The 18,506-nt window shown below is 53.0% G+C and overlaps 1 protein-coding gene across 2 annotated transcripts; it reads left to right on the plus strand.

Moving 5' to 3' along the window:
- Positions 1-22: 22 nt before the first annotated feature.
- IKBKG (inhibitor of nuclear factor kappa B kinase regulatory subunit gamma) lies at positions 23-18,186 on the plus strand. 2 transcript variants are annotated; one of them, XM_074937563.1, is made up of 14 exons: positions 23-122; positions 248-451; positions 1,565-1,776; positions 2,007-2,090; positions 6,936-7,000; positions 7,317-7,379; positions 7,671-7,794; positions 8,642-8,757; positions 15,845-15,997; positions 16,159-16,255; positions 16,368-16,517; positions 16,609-16,751; positions 17,050-17,111; positions 17,235-18,186. In XM_074937563.1, the coding sequence occupies exons 2-14, from the start codon at positions 268-270 to the stop codon at positions 17,390-17,392; spliced, it is 1,611 nt and encodes a 536-aa protein (XP_074793664.1). In that variant the 5' UTR covers positions 23-122; positions 248-267; the 3' UTR covers positions 17,393-18,186. The 2 variants fall into 2 exon arrangements, with proteins under 2 accessions (XP_074793664.1, XP_074793663.1); XM_074937562.1 differs by having other exon boundaries at positions 25-122; positions 8,639-8,757; positions 17,235-18,180.
- Positions 18,187-18,506: the final 320 nt, after the last annotated feature.

Genomic DNA, 18,506 nt, shown 5'->3' on the forward strand with positions numbered 1-18,506 from the left:
CCGGGGGGGTGGGACAGAGCCGCGATCCCGGAAGGGGGAAGTGGGAGCTGGGCGGGGCGAGACGCAGGTACTAGGACTTCTGGCCGAGGGACCCAGGCGTCCGAGCTCCGCCGCGCTGCCGGGTAAGGGACCCAGGTGTCCGTGCTTTCCTCTTCTCCCGCCGGGAATTTGAACCCAGGTGTCCGGGCCCATCTGGCTGGCGCCCCCCCGCCCCGCCCGTCTCATCCGCCGCAATCTCTCCCCGCAGGCCCGGACCCGCCCGGCTGGATGAACGGGACCCGGCAGCGCCGGAGCTGCGAGATGGTGCAACCAAGCGCAGGCCCAGGTGGCGACTGCGGAGCCCTGGGCGAGGACTCGTCCCTGGGCAAGGTGGCGGCCTGGCAGCTGCCCCCCGACCTGGCCGGGCACGAGGCCCTGCAGCGCTTCCTGGCCGAGAACCAGGACCTGAAGGGTGAGGAAGAGCCGGGCCCCCTGGAGGCCTCGTCTCCGGCCGGGGTGCGCTGCGCTGTGGTGGGTGGGTCGAGGGCCGGGGTGCGCTGTGGCTAGTCCCTGCTCCCCGTGGTGGGTGGGTCGAGGGCCGGGGAGCCCTGCGCTGTGGCTAGTCCCTGCTCCCCGTGGTGGGTGGGTCGAGGGCCGGGGAGCCCTGCGCTGTGGCTAGTCCCTGCTGCTGGGGGGGATGGTTGGGACAATATCATGGATCCACAGGGTCTGGTCTATGACCCAGCCTGTAACTAATCCCTTGGGAGTCACCCCTTCCATGGACTGGGCCCTAAGCACCCCCACAGTTTACAGGGGCAGGCCCTTGGCCTCCCAGGGTGGCCCTTTGGGTTCCAGTGATCCCTGTCTCTGTCCATGGCTCCCTGCAGGGAATCCTGCCAAGAAAGACCCCTGCAGGAGGCTTTTCTTGGGCCCCTTCAGTGGGCAATGTGGCCCTGGAGTATTTGCAGTGACACCAAGGAGCCTTTTCAAACAAGGCCACCTTTTAGGAAGGATGTTGACAATTTGGAGACGGTCCAGAGAAGAGCAACAAAACTGATCAAAGGGCTAGAAAACATGGACCTATGAGGGAAGACTGAAAAAACTGGGTTTGTTTAGTGTGGAGAAGAGAAGACTGAGGGGGGGGACATGAGAACAGTTTTCAATTACATAAAAGTTGTTACAAGGGGGAGGGAGAAAACTTGTTCTCCTGAACCTCTGAGGACAGGACAAGAAGCAATGGGCTTAGGGGTGGGAGCAAAAACTGGGTTGTTGCTAGATGTGACCTGGCACATCCTACACATCGGGGCTCCCATTGTCTTTCTACATCCTCCATTGCAGTGGGTGGGTTTCAGCCAGTCCTTGAGCGACCTATTCATGCCACCCCAGGCCATACACAGCAATGCTAAGCACAGAGGGAAACTGAGGCACACCCGGGCATCATACACATTACCAAACTTCCCCCTTGATCCCAGAGAGGTCTCCCGGATAGGGGGGTGGAGAGCTGGATAAAGGGTGTGCCCCCCCACAGAGGGAGGGTAGGAACTCAGCCAGCACCAGGCTAACAATCTCCCTGTCCCTGGGGCAGAGGCCATTCGACAGAGTAACCAGATGCTGCGGCAGCGCTACCAGGAGTTCCTGCGCTTCCAGGCCACGCAGCGCGAGGAGAAGGAGTTCCTGATGCTCCGTTTCCGGGAGGCCCGGGATGTGGTAGAGAAGCTGAACACTGAGCGGACTGAGATGAAGTGCCAACTGGAGCAGGCCCTCTGGGAGGTGGAGCAGCTCAAGGGAAGGCAGCAGGTATCAGGAGAGCTTCCTATCCCCCACACCAAGGGGAAAGGGGGTTTGCAGGGGCATTCTGTGTCACCTTCCCCCCCAACACTAAGTCCAGGAGGAGGTCTCACCTTGGCACTGATCTCTCCGCGGTTCCCCTGGCCCAGTTCCTTTCTGCAGCAGGGCCATGGGGAGTCAGGAGGTAGGTCAGGACAGCTGCCTCTTCTCAGACGTCTGACTCTTTTGCAACTTCCTAGCCGCCCACCCTGGAGAAGGAGATTCCTGAGCCAGAGGAGGCGGACACTATGACCCTGACCCAGGAATTGGCTGAGCCCATGATGGTGAGAGACACTTGGCCGGGGGGGCGGGGATCTCCCCTAACCCAGCTCCCAATTCCCTGAGGAACAGAATACTCCACCCCAAAATGTCCCTGCTTTGCCTCATCCATAGCTGTGCTAGCGAGAGAGTAGAAGGAAAAAGGCCCATCAGGGGCCCTCTGGCCTGGGAGGAGCTCCTGGCTACTCCAGCCCTGGCCTCTCCCAGCAGCGGGCAGGGTGGGAGCGCTGGCTGTGGGGGAAGCAGGCTGTGGTGTCTGTCCCTCGCTCTCCCCGTTCCCCCTGGCCCAGAGACTCTGCAGCTGCTGAAGGAGCAGCTGGAGCAGCTCCAGGAGGCCAACCAGACCCTGCAGGCCCAGATCCAGCAGCAGGTGCAGCCCCCAGGAGAGGCTGGTGTGAGGGTCAAGGTAAGGGACTGGTCAGGTAGGGGGATGTGAATGTTACCCGTAATGCCCCCATCTCTTCCCGGGGGTACCCAGGGTTGCGAGGCACCTCGCTCCCACCTGCCCTTAACGCGAGGGAGCCTTATCTGGACCAGCCAAGGTTCAGCTCCCTGCTGGCTTCGGCCACAGGCAGCACCAGGCCTCTCCTCAGCACGTGCAGGCTAGCAATGGCCCAGCATCCCCCTGAGTGCCCAGCCCCTGATCCACTGGATGCGCCCAGAATTACCAGACCAGCTGTTCCCAAAGGAACCCCCAGCGCCGCTGACTGGCTACACTGAGCACAGCGCCACTTCTCACACAGCCAGGGTAGGGCTCACAAAGAACGGAGACTCCAAGAGAAACATTGGAAGTAAAATCCTCACATGTGTTCTAAAGCCTAAACTCACCCTCCAAGCTGCCCTTCTGTGTAATAAGATGCGGCCTACCCCAGGCCCACTGGTAGCTTTCTTCCCCCTCAGGAGAACCCCTGCTGTGTCTGTCTGCTTGTTCCCATTAGCACCTGCCTCAATATGTAAATGGACAGAAGTGCCCCCCCAGCCAGGAGGAGAAAGTCTCCACACTACCTTTGAGCGACTTGCCTTTAAAACAGGGAAGGTAAACTACGGCCCGTGGGCTGAATCTGGCCCGTCGGGGCTTTCAATCCGGCCTGCGGGATTGCCAGTCCCGTGGTGCAGCGGGGCTAAGGCAGGCTCCCTGCCTGCCCTGGCCCTGCGCCGCTCCCTACGGCCCCTGTGGGGGGGGCAGATGGCTCAGTGCACTGCCCTTGCTTGCAGGCACCGCCCCCCACAGCTTCCATTGGCCGGGAATGGGGAACCGCGGCCAATGGGAGCTTCAGGGGTGGTATGTGCAGGTGAGGGCAGTGCATGGCTGAGCTGTCTGCCCTGCCCCACCCCACCCCCAGGAGCCACTGCTGGACATGCTGGCCACTTCTAGGAGTGGCACGGCACCAGGGCAGGCAGGGAGCCTGCCTTAGCCCTGCTGCGTGCCGCTGCCACCCCGGAGCCACTTGAGGTAAGCAGCGCCGGGCCGGAGTCCGAACCCCTCCTGCACCCCGCTCCCTAACCCCCTGCCTTGAGCCCCTTGCTGCACCCCTCCTGCACCCCAATGCCCTGCCCTGAGCCCCCTCCTGCACACCGCACCCCCTCCCTCACCCCTGCCACAGCCCTACATTCATGACCCTGCATACAATTTCCCTACCCAGATGTGGCCCCCCGAGCCAAAAAGTTTGCCCACCCCTACTTTAAAATGAGGCCTTAAGAACATCATTTCCCAACATGGATACAGATCACAGAAACCCCTTTAGGACTGCCACCTGATGTGCTGAGACTACCTCTGAGCTCGTTTTCCCTGGCAGCTTGGGACTTCAGTACCCTGTCTTGTAGAGCCAGGCACGCTAGCCTGTTGCAAACATAGACCCAAGTCTGAACCACGCCCCCACAAAAGCTGCAGACTTAACTGAAAACAGCTTAAGAAGTGTTCCTGTCTCTAGCACCCAGATACCCATTTCCCAATGGGATCCAAACCCCCAAATCCGTTTTACTCTGTATAAAGCGTATACAGGGTAAACTCATAAATTGTCCGCCCTCTATAGAATCATAGAATCATAGAATATCAGGGTTGGAAGGGACCCCAGAAGGTCATCTAGTCCAACCCCCTGCTCGAAGCAGGACCAATTCCCAGTTAAATCATCCCAGCCAGGGCTTTGTCAAGCCTGACCTTAAAAACCTCTAAGGAAGGAGATTCTACCACCTCCCTCGGTAACGCATTCCAGTGTTTCACCACCCTCTTAGTGAAAAAGTTTTTCCTAATATCCAATCTAAACCTCCCCCATTGCAACTTGAGACCATTACTCCTCGTTCTGTCATCTGCTACCATTGAGAACAGTCTAGAGCCATCCTCTTTGGAACCCCCTTTCAGGTAGTTGAAAGCAGCTATCAAATCCCCCCTCATTCTTCTCTTCTGCAGACTAAACAATCCCAGCTCCCTCAGCCTCTCGTCATAAGTCATGTGCTCTAGACCCCTAATCATTTTTGTTGCCCTTCACTGGACTCTCTCTAATTTATCCACATCCTTCTTGTAGTGTGGGGCCCAAAACTGGACACAGTACTCCAGACGAGGCCTCACCAGTGTCGAATAGAGGGGAACGATCACGTCCCTCGATCTGCTCGCTATGCCCCTACTTATACATCCCAAAATGCCATTGGCCTTCTTGGCAACAAGGGCACACTGCTGACTCATATCCAGCTTCTCGTCCACTGTCACCCCTAGGTCCTTTTCTGCAGAACTGCTGCCTAGCCATTCGGTCCCTAGTCTGTAGCGGTGCATTGGATTCTTCCATCCTAAGTGTAGGACCCTGCACTTATCCTTATTGAACCTCATCGGATTTCTTTTGGCCCAATCCTCCAATTTGTCTAGGTCCTTCTGTATCCTATCCCTCCCCTCCAGCGTATCTACCACTCCTCCCAGTTTAGTATCATCTGCAAATTTGCTGAGAGTGCAATCCACACCATCCTCCAGATCATTTATGAAGATATTGAACAAAACCGGCCCCAGGACCGACCCCTGGGGAAGCAAACAGCTGTGCATCTCTCTCTACCAGTCTATAACACTGGTAGAGAGAGATGCACAGCTGTTTGCTTCCCCAGGTATTAATTGCTTACTCTCAGTTAATTAGTAAATATAAGTGATTTTTATTAAATGTAAAAAGTAGGATTTACTTGGTTCCAAGTAATAACAGACAGAACAAAGTAAATTACCAAGCAAAATAAAACAAAACACACAAGTCTAAGCCTAATACAGTAAGAATATGATTACAGATGAAACCTCACACTCAGAGATGTTCGAATAAGCTTCTGTCACAGACTAGACGTCTTTCTATTCTGGGCCCAATCCTTTCCCCTGGTGCAGTCCTTGTTCCAGCTCGGGTGGTAGCTAGGAGATTTCTCATGACTGCAGCCCCCTTTGCTCTGTTCCACTCCCTTATATATCTTTTGCACAAGATGGGAATCCTTTATCTCCCTCTGGGTTCTCACCCCTTCTTCTAAATGGAAAAGCACCAGGTTAAAGATGGATTCCAGTTCAGGTGACGTGATCACGTCACTGTAAGACTTCATTGCCCACTTGCCAGCGCGCAGGCGGCTCCCCCCATACAGGAAGACTTACAAGTAAACAGAGCCATTTCATGAAGCATATTCCAGTTACATTATATTCACACTCATTAGCATATTTTCATAGAATCCTCTGGAATGCAACATCACAATCATCTGTATGATCTACACATGCAGTTCACAAAGCTTGTGGTGGCCAGTGTGACATAGGCTTTCCCTGGAAACTGGACAGGAGGCTCTTTGGTGAACTAGAATGTGAGGGCCAGACTTGGGATCTCTGTAATGCCCCCTGTATCCGCTGCCAATTGGCAGGATCTCTGCTCCATGGAGGAACCCCTTCAGCATGCCAGACCTCCCTCACCCCCTGCAGAGGCGGGCCCCGCAGCCTCACCGCCTCCAAGGCTGAGCCTTGGGGCTCCAGCATGCCTGATTCCCGCTGTGAGCTCTGCCCAGCAAGTCCAGCAGAGACAGACTCCTGGTCAGAGACTCTCACACTGGCAGGGACTAATGCACCCAGGCAGGATTTGCAGAACAAAGCTTGGTTCACTAGTCACCTGTAACCTAACCCGGGGCCTCCTTACGTTCACACAGAGACACAAAGGTTAAGACGTAGTCCATCAGGCCAGGACAGAACAATTCGCCAGCCAAGCTGGAGTGGGCCCCACTTCCGGTTCTGTCTCTGCCCCTTTCTCAGTCCCAGATGAGAGCTGCCAGACTCTGCCCACAGCCAGCACTTTATCCCCTGCCTGCCACATCCCAGTCCTTTGTTCTCCAGTTGCTCTCTGCTCAGCTTCCCTACTGAGGGGTGCAGGCTGTGGGGACATCCTTCCTCTGGGCAATGGAATGCTAGGTGTCAATGGTCTGGCCATAGGGGGTTTCCGTGTTCTCAGGCGCTGCATTGATCTGGGTTGCTTTCAGTGGGTTCCTTACTGAACCATTCCTACCACCCCATCCTGCACAGCCCAAGAGCAAACTTGACCCTTTTCTCCCCACTGGGTAGCAATGAAAAGTATGGGGGGAAACAGGCACAGCGAGGCGTCAGAAAAAATCCTATGTCCTCACAGAATCAAGAGTTCTGTGGGGGTCACAGGGATGTTTGAGGGCTCCAGCCATAGAGGTGCTGGGAGAGGTGCACCCTTTCTTGGGGTGCCCTGTGCCAGGCAGGGAGACCTGGGTTCCTGGTGGTGTCAGGCTGGCCCTGCTCAGCCTGGGACCGTTTCCAAGTGGGGTGTGGGAGGGTGGGGGGAGTTGGGCTGGTTCTGGTGGCAGCTGTGGCTCAGCGGTGCCAGTGTCGTTCACAGGAGAATGGGGTCCAGCTGGAGAGGCCGGTGGAGCTGGAGGCCCTGCAGGGCAGCGGGGACAGCGGGTAAGAGCAGCTCGTGCGTTGGAGGCGGTGATACAGTGAGGCTGGGAGACCCCCGCTGGTGCCGGCCCCCCTTATCCCCCAGGCTGGGCGTCCCTACCCCACTGGGGGGGAAAGAGGGGGCAGGTTCTGCGGAGGGAACAACAGGTATTCTCCTGTGTGGACACCATGGGCCACATCCTTCGTGGCAGGAACAACTGATTAGTTTTGTGGTGGGGGGGCTGTGATTGAGGGGAGCAGAGCTCCCCAGGGTTTGAGCACCAGCCACCCTAGTCTCAGATCTGCCGGGCACCCCTCACCACCCTGCATGTCCTTTCAGACCCAGCAGCAGGCAGGACGCAGCCGAGCTGCTGCAGAGGCGGCTGAAGGAGACGGAGGAGGAGTAAGTTGCTTCCCAGCTTGGACTTGTGCCCCTGGGGACAGTGCTGGCACCTGTGTGTGTGTTAGGGGCTGCTGCAGGTGGCTCTGGGATGTGGTGTGTGGGCATGAGGGGAGGGGGATGCAGGGTGCTCTCAGCGCTTGGGGGATGGAGTGGGTCAGGTTTTGTGCAAGAGGCTGGCGGACACTTGGGGGGGCGGTGGATGGGAGGGGAATGCAAGACACGCAGCGGGGGCAGGTGGCAGGGCTCTCGGCGCTGATCCATCACCCACTCACTGTGTGGGTTCCCTGGCAGGAGCGTGGAGCTGAAGCAGCAACTGGCATTGGTGCGGGAGGAGGTGGCCAGGCTGGGAGCCAGGGCGCAGGAGGCTGAGCAGCAGGCCGAGCAGCAGCTTCAGGCCCTGAGGAAACAGCTGGAGGTAAAGGCTGCCAAAGTCACGGCCCCATGGGATGGGTGCTAGACCCCAGCCTTTAAACAGCCCCTCAGAGAAACCCTGTAAGCATGCCCCCAAGGGGTCCCCCTCTTCTGTCAGGGGAGGCTATGCAGCTTTACTGAGTCAGAGATAGAGCCCCCGGGCTCCGGCCCTCCCAGACAAATTCCTGGGAGAGACTTTTACGCTCTGCAGGGACCCATACACCCCAGCAAGTGATGGCCGGCAGCCAGGCGTTCTCCAAACAGAGCTGGGTGTAGTCACTTGGGTGCAGCTTTGGATGCCCTCTGGTTAGCAGAGAGAAGCCAATGGTGATACCTGCTATTAACCCAGTCCTGATGCCCCAGTCCCATTGTCTTTCCTGCAGAACCTCCTCAGTCCCCAGGCTCTGCCTGCTGGAGTTTGCACTGTTAGGTGTTAATTGTTCAGTCCTTGGGCTCCCATTGACATGGGTCAGTTGCAGCCAGTCCTCTAGCAACCCCTAGATGTGACACCTTTCCCCCCCCCCCCCCCACCATCTCATGTTCCCTGCTCGGACCCAGAAGCAGCTTTTTAACCCTTCTGCCCCCAGTGGGTAGCAATCTCTAGTTCAGTAAGTCCCTGCCATGCATATCAGTCACAAACATTTTCAGAATATTCCCTTTTTCTTACCCCTCCCCACATGTGCAAACACATCCAACGCCAGCCCCTCCTCCAGGGAAGTGGGAAAGGGAGCAGGATGGGGCCTCCATAAGCCTCCATCCCAGCCTGCGGCAGCCTCACCCTCTCTCTGAATCTAGATCTCCCAGGCGGTGTGGCCTGGGCTAAGGTGTGGACCCTTCCCTCCCTGCAGCAGCTGACGGAGGACAGGGCCTCGGTGAAAGCCCAGGTGACCTCACTGCTGGGGGAGCTGCAGGAGAGCCAGAGCCGGCTGGAGGCCTGTATGCTGGAGAAACAGGATCTGGAGGAGAAGTGAGTATGCGCACCCGTGAATTTCCCTCCTGGTCTGGGGCTGGCAGCAGGTCAGTTTGGCTGCAGCCACTGACCTGTCCTGGGAGGTTGGAAGTGGGATGCAGGCCTTGACAATTGTCAAAGTCAGATTCAGGACTCACATAATTTGTCAGACCACTCTGTTTATTAGCAAAGCGCTTTGCCAATGCACCCAGATGTGAGCCCCTCTCTGAGGCTCAAGATAACTTATTTATACAGCTAAGCCAAAGCCAATTTAACATAAGAGACAAAAGGAAGCAGAAATTGACAAATATACATACATATCTTATTTGCATACTAACGTTTACCAATCTCCTAGTTCAGTAGGAGCTCCAAGTTAATTAGTTTGAGGACCCATTGTCCTGATAACTATATTTCAACAAACCCTTCAAGTATCATTTCTTTAATGAATTATAATTTTAATATAATTCATTCTACTTTCACAATCCCTCCTTTTGGTCAAGCTATGCAATGACCAACAATGACTGGGTTGCACATATCAATCGTTCTTTATCTCTTTGTTCATCAGTGATATTTAAAATCATCAAATTAGCACTCTGGTTTGGGGCAGCTATCTGTGTAGCATGCCTGACACAATTTTGGATACAATAGGAAAGTAACTGAAAACATACAAAAAATATTAGGATTCCAAACAGGAGAGGTAGGACTCCCTGAAACAACCAGTTTCCTATGCCAGAGAAATTGAAAAGGTTACTTAGCCACTTCCATAAAGAACTTGGCTCTTCTTGGGGAAGATATGCGATTTGTTCTAAGTGGCTAGCACGATCTATTACCTCATTGGTGTTGTCTGGTATATACACACAGCAGTCTTTTCCAATGAGAGCACAAGTCCCTCCTTTTGCCGCCAGCACTATGTCCAATGCCTGACGGTTTTGGAGGGCCATCTGTCGGATTGCCCCTGTTTCTTTGGCCAGGGCTCTTAAACTTTCTCCGGTTTCATTTGCCATTATTTCAACTACTCCTTGTAACCTTAGGAGCCTTTTTGCATGGTGTATTACTCCCCCTAACAATATGAAGGAACCACCAGTGGCCTCTTCCCAGGTTAAGGGGCTTATGTTATTTACATACCATTGGGCATCTGTTAAGTCCCTTCTTTTTCGCCTGAAATTGCGGAGGCGTTCTCGAGGGAAGGTTCCTAGCACTCGGAATTGTGGGAAGATTCGGGCGGGATAACAGATTCCTGACCAATTAGCTGGTAGTGCGGTATAAGCCCTGGTCCCGCACACCCAGTGATGGCCTATTAAGGCCGGGAAGGATCGGTTGCACCCATTTGTCATATAGGTGTTTGCAAAGGAGGAGTAGTATCCCCCAAAGGGTACAGGGTAATTCTCCTTATGAGGAGTGGTGTTATTTGCATGACATTGAAAGATTGTATTGTTTTCACTAAGTGTACTGTAAGGGGAACATGAGATTGATTTCTCTGTTTGATCCCAGGTTGAGAAAAAATTCACATCTCCATACCCGGCCCGCCACTTTTTAGTTTTGTTTGAATAATCCCATACACCATTGGCTGCAATATGCTGAAAGCAACGGCTTTTCCCCAGATCCAGCCCTGTCCCATTATACACCCAACACCAATGACCTTTTCCCTCCACCACACTTATCCATTTAGATGCATTTATTCCCGCCGCTTCCCAAGTGTCATTGCTGTTCCATATTTTATTAAACGGACGAGGCCCTCCAGTGAGGTCTGGGGACTTGAATGGGATAGCCAGGACAGGAACACCAGTTTGAGAGTGGGCTGGGATGTGGCTGCAGACCCAGCAATTAGAAATATTAAGGGTCTGAGCTATCCACACCTGCTGCTGGATAAAAGAATTGTCATCGTGGTCTCCTTAGAGTGTAAGATACCAGCAGCCAAGGAACAGCGTCTGCTTCTGGCAACCCTTACGAGAGCGTAGATTGTAAGGTATTGCAGACTGTTCCTCTACGTCTTCTTCTGGAGTCAAAATTGACTCTGCGTTGTCCTGAGGTGGTGATTGGTTCTCTGGGGTTGGTGCCTTTTTACACTGTGAAGCATGTATCCACGCTGCGATGCCAGATGGTTTAACAGCCGTCTGTGTAGTAAGCAGTACCTGATGAGGACCCTTCCACCGGGGCTCCAAGGCGTGCTTTCGATGATGGCGCCATACATAGACCCAATCACCTGGCTCGAGGTTGTGGCAAGCGTCGGAGGTGGGTTCCGTGGGCCAGGCGACTCGAACCTGTGAATGGAAGTGACTTACAGCTTGCATTAGTTCCTTGCAATACTGAAGGAGCGCACTGTGAGTCAAGTTCAAATCTGAAACGGGAGTAATGGTAGTCATAGCTTGCATAGGGCATCCCTTAACAATTTCAAAGGGACTTAATTTATGCCTTTGGGATGGAGTGGATCTCATGTCCATAAGGGCTAATGGTAAGGCTACTGGCCAGCTTAATCCTGTAGAGTCACAAATTTTAGCAAGCTTATTCTTAAGTACACCATTTCGTCTTTCAACTGCACCTGCACTCTGTGGTGGTAGAGACAGTGCAACAGGTGTTTGATATGCAATATACGGTCCAGGTGTTGAACAAGTTGTCCAGTAAAATATGTACCCCGATCACTGGACAGAGTAGCAGGAATTCCCTTGGCAGGCATAATATGATTTAACAAACATTTGGCAACAGACAGTGAGTCAGCCTTGCAACAAGGAAAGGCTTCAATCCAACTAGAGAATAAACATACCATAACCAATATAAATTCATATTGTTGACACTTAGACATCTGTGCGAGAACGGTGCTTGAGGCAGGCCCCGGAACCCCTGGGCCACTTTTACAGGTTTACCAATATTATGGCTTTGGCAAATGGTACAGGCTGCACAGTGGCAGGCTGCAAAAGAGCTAAAATGGGGGGGCCCACCATCCTGTCTTAGTTACAGCAGAGACCATCCCCTCCTTTCCAACACGTGGAACACCGTGTAGCAGGACGGCCAGAGATGGGTAGAGTGAAAAGGGGGCTACAAAGGCACCAGTAGGCGAGCGCCAAAAAGAATCGGGATGTAGAGAGCAACCTTGGGCAACCCAGGATTCTTTCTTAGTTTCTGGGGCAGAGTCTTCGAGCAGGGTGAGGTCAGTGAGGGACCAGGAGGGTAAGAGGAGAGCGGAGAACAAGGGAATCAGACATTTCGACTAGGCGCGCTGCAGCAGCCACAGCATGCAGGCAGGGGGGTAAGCCTTGGGCAACAGGGTCTAAAGTGGCAGAGAAATAAGCCACTGGGCGGTTCTTTTCTCCGTGCATCTGAGTGAGAGCTCCAAGTGCACACCCAGATTGTTCGTGGCAGAAAAAGGTAAAAGGCTTAGAATAGTCAGGCAGCCCTAAGGCAGGGGCAGAAGCCAAACCCTGTTTGAGGGAAACAAAGGCAGAATTGGCCTCAGGGGGCCACGGGATGGGGTCAGGCACAGAGAATCGAGTGAGTTCCTGGAGAGGTTGTGCAAGGGAGGCATATTGGGGAATCCATTGTCTGCAAAATCCAGCCATGCCGAAAAACTTCTGGACCTGGCGTGGGGAGCGGGGTCGGGGAAAGCTAAGGATAGCTTGGACGCGGGTGGGAGAAAGTGCACGGGAACCCTAGGAGAGGAGAAAACCAAGGTATGTGACAGAAGCTTGACAGAGTTGTAGTTTAGAGTGAAAAGAAAAGGAGTACTTGTGGCACCTTAGAGACTAACCAATTCATTTGAGCATGAGCTTTCGTGAGCTACAGCTCACTTCATAGGATGCATACTGCAGAGACCATGAAACAATACCTCCTCCCACCCCACTCTCCTGCTGGTAATAGCTTATCTAAAGTGATCATCAAGTTGGGCCATTTCCAGCACAAATCCAGGTTTTCTCACCCTCCGCGCCCCCCCACACAAACTCACTCTCCTGCTGGTAATAGCTTATCCAAAGTGACCACTCTCTTCACAATGTGCATGATAATCAAGGTGGGCCATTTCCTGCACAAATCCAGGTTCTCTCACACACACACACCCCCCCCCCCAAACACACACACAAACTCACTCTCCTGCTGGCAATAGCTCATCCAAACTGACCACTCTCCCCACAATGTGCATGACAATCAAGGTGGGCCATTTCCAGCATAAATCCAAGTTTAACCAGAACGTCTGGGGAGGGGGGGTTAGGAAAAAACAAGGGGAAATAGGCTACCTTGCATAATGACTTAGCCACTCCCAGTCTCTATTTAAGCCTAAATTAATAGTATCCAATTTGCAAATGAATTCCAATTCAGCAGTTTCTCGCTGGAGTCTGGATTTGAAGTTTTTTTGTTGTAAGATAGCGACCTTCATGTCTGTGATTGCGTGACCAGAGAGATTGAAGTGTTCTCCGACTGGTTTATGAATGTTATAATTCTTGACATCTGATTTGTGTCCATTTATTCTTTTACGTAGAGACTGTCCAGTTTGACCAATGTACATGGCAGAGGGGCATTGCTGGCACATGATGGCATATATCACATTGGTGGATGTGCAGGTGAACAAGCCTCTGATAGTGTGGCTGATGTTGTTATTAGGCCCTGTGATGGTGTCCCCTGAATAGATATGTGGGCACAGTTGGCAACGGGCTTTGTTGCAAGGATAGTTTAGAGTGAGAAGCTTTGTGACCCTTATTTGTTAGGGCAGTAAGGAGCACTAAAGAGTCAGTTTCAGAGGCAGACAATGAAGGGGAAAAGAGGAGTAGATCATCTACATATTGGACTAGTGTGGACCTGGACGGGAAAACAAGGTCAGCAAGGTCTCGGGCTAATGCTTGGGAAAAATATGACGGGCTTTCAGTATACCCCGGGGCAGTGTGGTCCATGTGTAGTATTGCCCCTTGTAAGAAAAGGCAAACAGGAACTGGGAGTCAGGGTGAACCGGGACAGAAAAGAAAGCAGAGCACAAATCAACAACAGTAAAATGAGTTGCATCTGGTGGGATAGAAGCCAGAATCTTTGAGAGAGGCAAGTTTTGATTCTGTCCACCTATGATTTACCTCTTCCCACCACTGCATGAAACAATCAACCTCTCCTTTTGCCAATTTAGTTTTAGGTTGGCCGAGTTTGTCTTTTAAGACGTCTACTCGGTCTTTGTCCAAGATCCTAACAGTGGCCACTGAATTTTGGGATTCTCCTGAGTTAGCCTTTTGCATTCCTATACACATCTTCCCCCCCCCCCCCCCAAAGGTCAGCCTTTTGAAGCCATCCCCCACCCATGTCATGAGGTTTTCTGTTCATTAAAACACAACAATGCTAGCAACAAGACAAACAACACAAAACATAGATCCATGGTATTCTGAGTTATTCTTCCGCTGGCGCCAGCTTGCTTGTAGAGTCTAAAAACAAAAGAAACAATTTCCACCCCCCTGGTGGGGACAGATTATTGCTTAATAATAATACCACTTTCTTTTACAAATTTCCTTGCTAATTGCAGGAAAAACAGAAGAATTACCTCCAGGCTGTACTTATTTTGTTCTATAGTCGGGCTAGTGAATTACCCCACTCGCTGGTCATTTATGAAATTCATGAGGTGGTGTACCTCAGTTTCCCCTCTCGTGCAACAGACCATGTTTGCAATAGTTTCTCTGCTGTACCAAGTTTTAAGTTTATTCTCAGGTAATAGCTGAGACACAGCTTCAGATTTTAGCACTATACACACACACAAAATTCTCTTTTGCCTAACATCCCTTGCACTGTGATTACTCTTTTACACAACTGTACCCCGATTACACTTCCATCTTGTACAACTAGACACAACCAGGAGCAGCCAAGTTAAGTTCCAATAGAAACCCCTTACATCCTTTAGTGATTTTGATTACATTACCCAATAGTCAAATAATTTTGATCAGGTTCTCTCTCTGCCTGCTGCCTGCAGCAGCCCCTTATAGACCATTTCTGTGGGAAAAGGGCCCATTTTCCCTCAGAATAGCTGTAAAGGCTTCTGGGGACAAAAGCGTAGTGGTGATAGTAGCCACTCTACCTGACCCCCTTAGCCTAGACCATTTTTCCAGAAATTTACATAAAATGAGCCGGCGTTCCTTTAGGGAACTGTCCCGACTGAGACGCCTGGTTACCCATACAGGAGGACTTCACACACCAATCACACAAGAAGGAAAGTTGGGTTCGTCAGAGCGATGCCCGGTGCAACACACAAAAGGAGCCCACAGGCCACTGCCTCAATCACCCTTGCTTTCACACCAAGGGTTTTACCCAAGGCGCGGTGCGGCTGCGATTGTGCAGATTTCACTCACTCAGACCGTGGGGACAGGAACCCTTTGGTCAGCTGATCCCCAGACGGAGACGGCGCCCAGACTCAAACACACCACAGGGAGGACGGATAGACACAGAGACAAGACAGTCCTCAGTCCGGACAAAACACAGAAATAATTACCTGACCAGATTCCTGATATCAGATCCCGGGATCCCTACCAGAACAGAGTGGGAACCAACAGGTTCGATGGCGTAGACTTCACTGTGGTCATGCACCCTTCCGTTCTAGCGGAGGACCACTCGGGCCAAATGCCCAGGTGCCGGCTTGCCATGGCCATCCTAAGAACAGTCAGGAGTCACACGGCCCCAGTGAAGACGGTTGCCATCTCGGTGGAACCTCCAAATTGTCAAAGTCAGATTCAGGACTCTCATAATTTGTCTGACCACTCTGTTTATTAGCAAAGCGCTTTGCCAATGCACCCAGATGTGAGCCCCTCTCTGAGGCTCAAGATGACTTATTTATACAGCTAAGCCAAAGCCAATTTAACATGAGACAAAAGGAAGCAGAAACTGACAAATATACATACATATCTTATTTGCATTCTAATGTTTACCAATCTCCTAGCTCAGTAGGAGCTCCAAGTTAATTAGTTTGAGGACCCATTGTTTCGCTCTCCTTAATGTTTCTCTTCCTGACAACTATATTTCAACAAACCCTTCAAGTATCATTTCTTTAATGAATTATAATTTCAATATAATTCATTCTACTTTCACACTATCGAGGGGGCACATGGGACCGACCCCCCTGCTGACATTGGCATTTCTCCCCTGCCCGGTGCGCCAGAGCACAGGCTGCTGCCGAGCAGTGCTGCAAGCTGGAGCGGGAGGCTGAGGCGCTGCACAAGCAGCACAGCGTGCAGGTGGACCAGCTGCGCATGCAGGCCCAGAACCTGGAGACGGCGCTGCGGGTGGAGAGGCAGGGCGCCACAGAGGAGAAGTGAGTGGGCGTGGGAACGGGGGCCACAGAGCAGAGGAGCGTCTGTGTCTGTCTGGGGGGCGGGGGGAGTGTGCCATGGAGATGAGTGGGAGGGAGAGTTGGGGTGGTATGGGAGCAGAGGGAGGTGGGGAGCTGCTTCTGACCTCGCAATTATCCCTCAGGAGGAAGCTGGCCCAGCTGCAGGCGGCCTATCACCAGATCTTTCAGGAGTACGATGGGCATGTGAAATCCAGCCTAGAGAGCGAGAAGAGGAGCCAGGTGGGTTTAGAGTTGGTTTGGGGGGGAGGAGGGCTGCTTGGCTGGCTTGGGCCAGCCCTGCCCCCTGGGTGCCCTGCTGCTCAGTGTTATGTGGGCCTCTCCCCCACTCCAGGGCATGGAGCTGCACCTGAAGGAGCTGCTGCAGCAGCTGCAGCAGGCCGAGGAGGCGCTGGTGGCCAAGCAGGAGCTGATTGACAAGCTGAAGGAGGACATGGAGCAGCACAAGGCTGTGCTGGAGACCATCCCGGTGCTGAAGGCCCAGGTGGGTGCAGGGGGATAGGAGGTGGGGGGTAACCGTGTGTGTGCGCGCGCACGGTTGCTGAAGGGCAGGGTCGCTGGTGCCTCTCCTGCAGGCCGATATCTACAAGGCGGATTTCCTAGCGGAACGAGAGGCCCGGGAGAAGTTGCACGAGCAACGCGAAACTCTGCAGGAGCAGTTGGAGCAGCTACGGCGGGACTATGACAAGCTGAAGGCAGACGCTAATGGAGCCACCTGGTGAGTGTTCCCTTTGTCTGTGTCCACTCCCCAAACACTTGGCCTGTGGGCCCTGTCAGTGGGTCAGAGCTTAGTGTAAGTTCCTGTCTTGCTAGACGAATCTGCAGACAGCTGCTTTGTCCCTTGGGGCTCCTGTGGAGAGCCAGTGTCCCTAGCCATGCCCACTGCCCTGGGTCCCATGGGCGTTTGAGCCCCACTCTAATGCTTGTGGGGAGGGGGAGGGAGGAGGAAAAGGATGCTGAAGTTCTGCTTTGACCCCCCCCCCCACCCACTCCCAACCTCTTGCTGTTTTGCAAAGGGCTCTGATGGAGGAGATGAGGAACCGCCATTCGGAGGGGCGCCCGCCTGTACCCCAGCCAGGTGAGTCTTAAAACTCTCCCTAGGTGGGACATGCTCATGGCCAGGGCCTGGGCACTTGCAGACTATCTGGGCACCGCGGGAAGGTGCTGATCTTCGGGACAGTAACTTTCTCTCTCCCCCTAGTTTACAACATGGCCCCAGTACCTTTCCAAGCCCTGCCAGCTGCAGGGCGTAGGCGAAGTATCTCCGAGGAGCAGCCGGATTTCTGCTGTCCCAAGTGCCAGTACCAGGCTCCTGACATGGATACACTGCAGATCCATGTGATGGACTGTATCAAGTGATGCCCATGAAGGAGGAGGAGGCTGGGGGCAAGGGGCATGCCTGGCCTGCTCGACTCTTTGCTTTCCCCCCCATGGCACTTGCTGCTCTGCGACACAATGCTGCAAACTGGGTTCACAGCTGTCTTGAGCCAGTTGGAATGGACAGTCTGCGGGTACCATGGGGGAGGATGGGGTTTGCACCATTGTCTCTGCCTTACGTGAAACTGAATGTACCTGATCTGCTTTAATTCAGGGATTTGACAATCTGTGGAGATTGACAGATTTGTAGGGTGAGCAGGGGTGCTGAGAGCTACTGAACCAAACTTTAAACCCTGTATATAATGGAAACCACTTCAAGCCAGGGCTGTAGCAGCACTCGGCAGGGGTGGAAGAGGGGTGGCAGGAAGGTTTCACTGTTCATCTCCTTTTTGAGCACCTTATTGCTAACCCTGAACCATTTGCAGGGTGTGGTGGTGAAGACAGATTCTCCTGCTCAGTTTCAGGCTGTCGCAGCATCTCTCTGCTTTCCTTCTACACTGTGCTCTGGTTATTTAACATTATGGTCCATGTGCTGCTCTAAAAGTCAGACTCTTGCCTTAATGTAAAGTCTATTAAAACTTAATGTGGAGGGAGGGGAGTTGAGTGTTTACAGACCTTGCTGTATTGAGCCCCCTTCCTGGTTTGGCTAAAGCATCTACAACAAAAGAATCTGCTTCTTTTCTAAGTACCTGGTATTTTCTTCTTGTGAAAGTGCTTATATGCTGAGCTAGATTCACACAATCACCAGGTCTGCCCTCCTCTACCATGGAATAACAATGTCCAAAACGCAAGTGCTGGCACTACTGAGGGGAAGGGGGGAAGACAAGATGGCAAATAAAATTCAATACTGGTTAATCCCAACAGCAGCTGTTTTACACAAACACACAGTGTGTAGTGAGGACTGTGTTTTCCAGCGTGCATTAGTTTGCATTTATGGATCATCTGGCAACTATGCCCCCTTACTGTATAAGCACCAGGGCAGGCAGTAGGGGTCTGGGTCACTTGTGTCAGTCCTTAAGCCAGTACCCTTCAGTACTTCTGAAATAGCAAATGAGCTGTGCTCCACGTTGAGGCCTGAGGGGGAGCGCTGCCTCCT

This window comes from Natator depressus, chromosome 23, assembly GCF_965152275.1.
Source record: "Natator depressus isolate rNatDep1 chromosome 23, rNatDep2.hap1, whole genome shotgun sequence".
Classification (NCBI taxonomy): Eukaryota; Metazoa; Chordata; order Testudines; family Cheloniidae; genus Natator; species Natator depressus.

What these genes read in the sequence shown, in the direction of transcription:
- IKBKG (XM_074937562.1), top strand. Translation starts at nt 268, where the DNA reads ATGAACGGGACCCGGCAGCGCCGGAGCTGCGAGATGGTGCAACCAAGC. An exon ending in CTGAAGGAGACGGAGGAGGA is followed by an intron (nt 7,380 to 7,670) that starts GTAAGTTGCTTC and finishes GTTCCCTGGCAG; the next exon opens with GAGCGTGGAGCTGAAGCAGC. An exon ending in CAGGGCGCCACAGAGGAGAA is followed by an intron (nt 15,998 to 16,158) that starts GTGAGTGGGCGT and finishes ATTATCCCTCAG; the next exon opens with GAGGAAGCTGGCCCAGCTGC.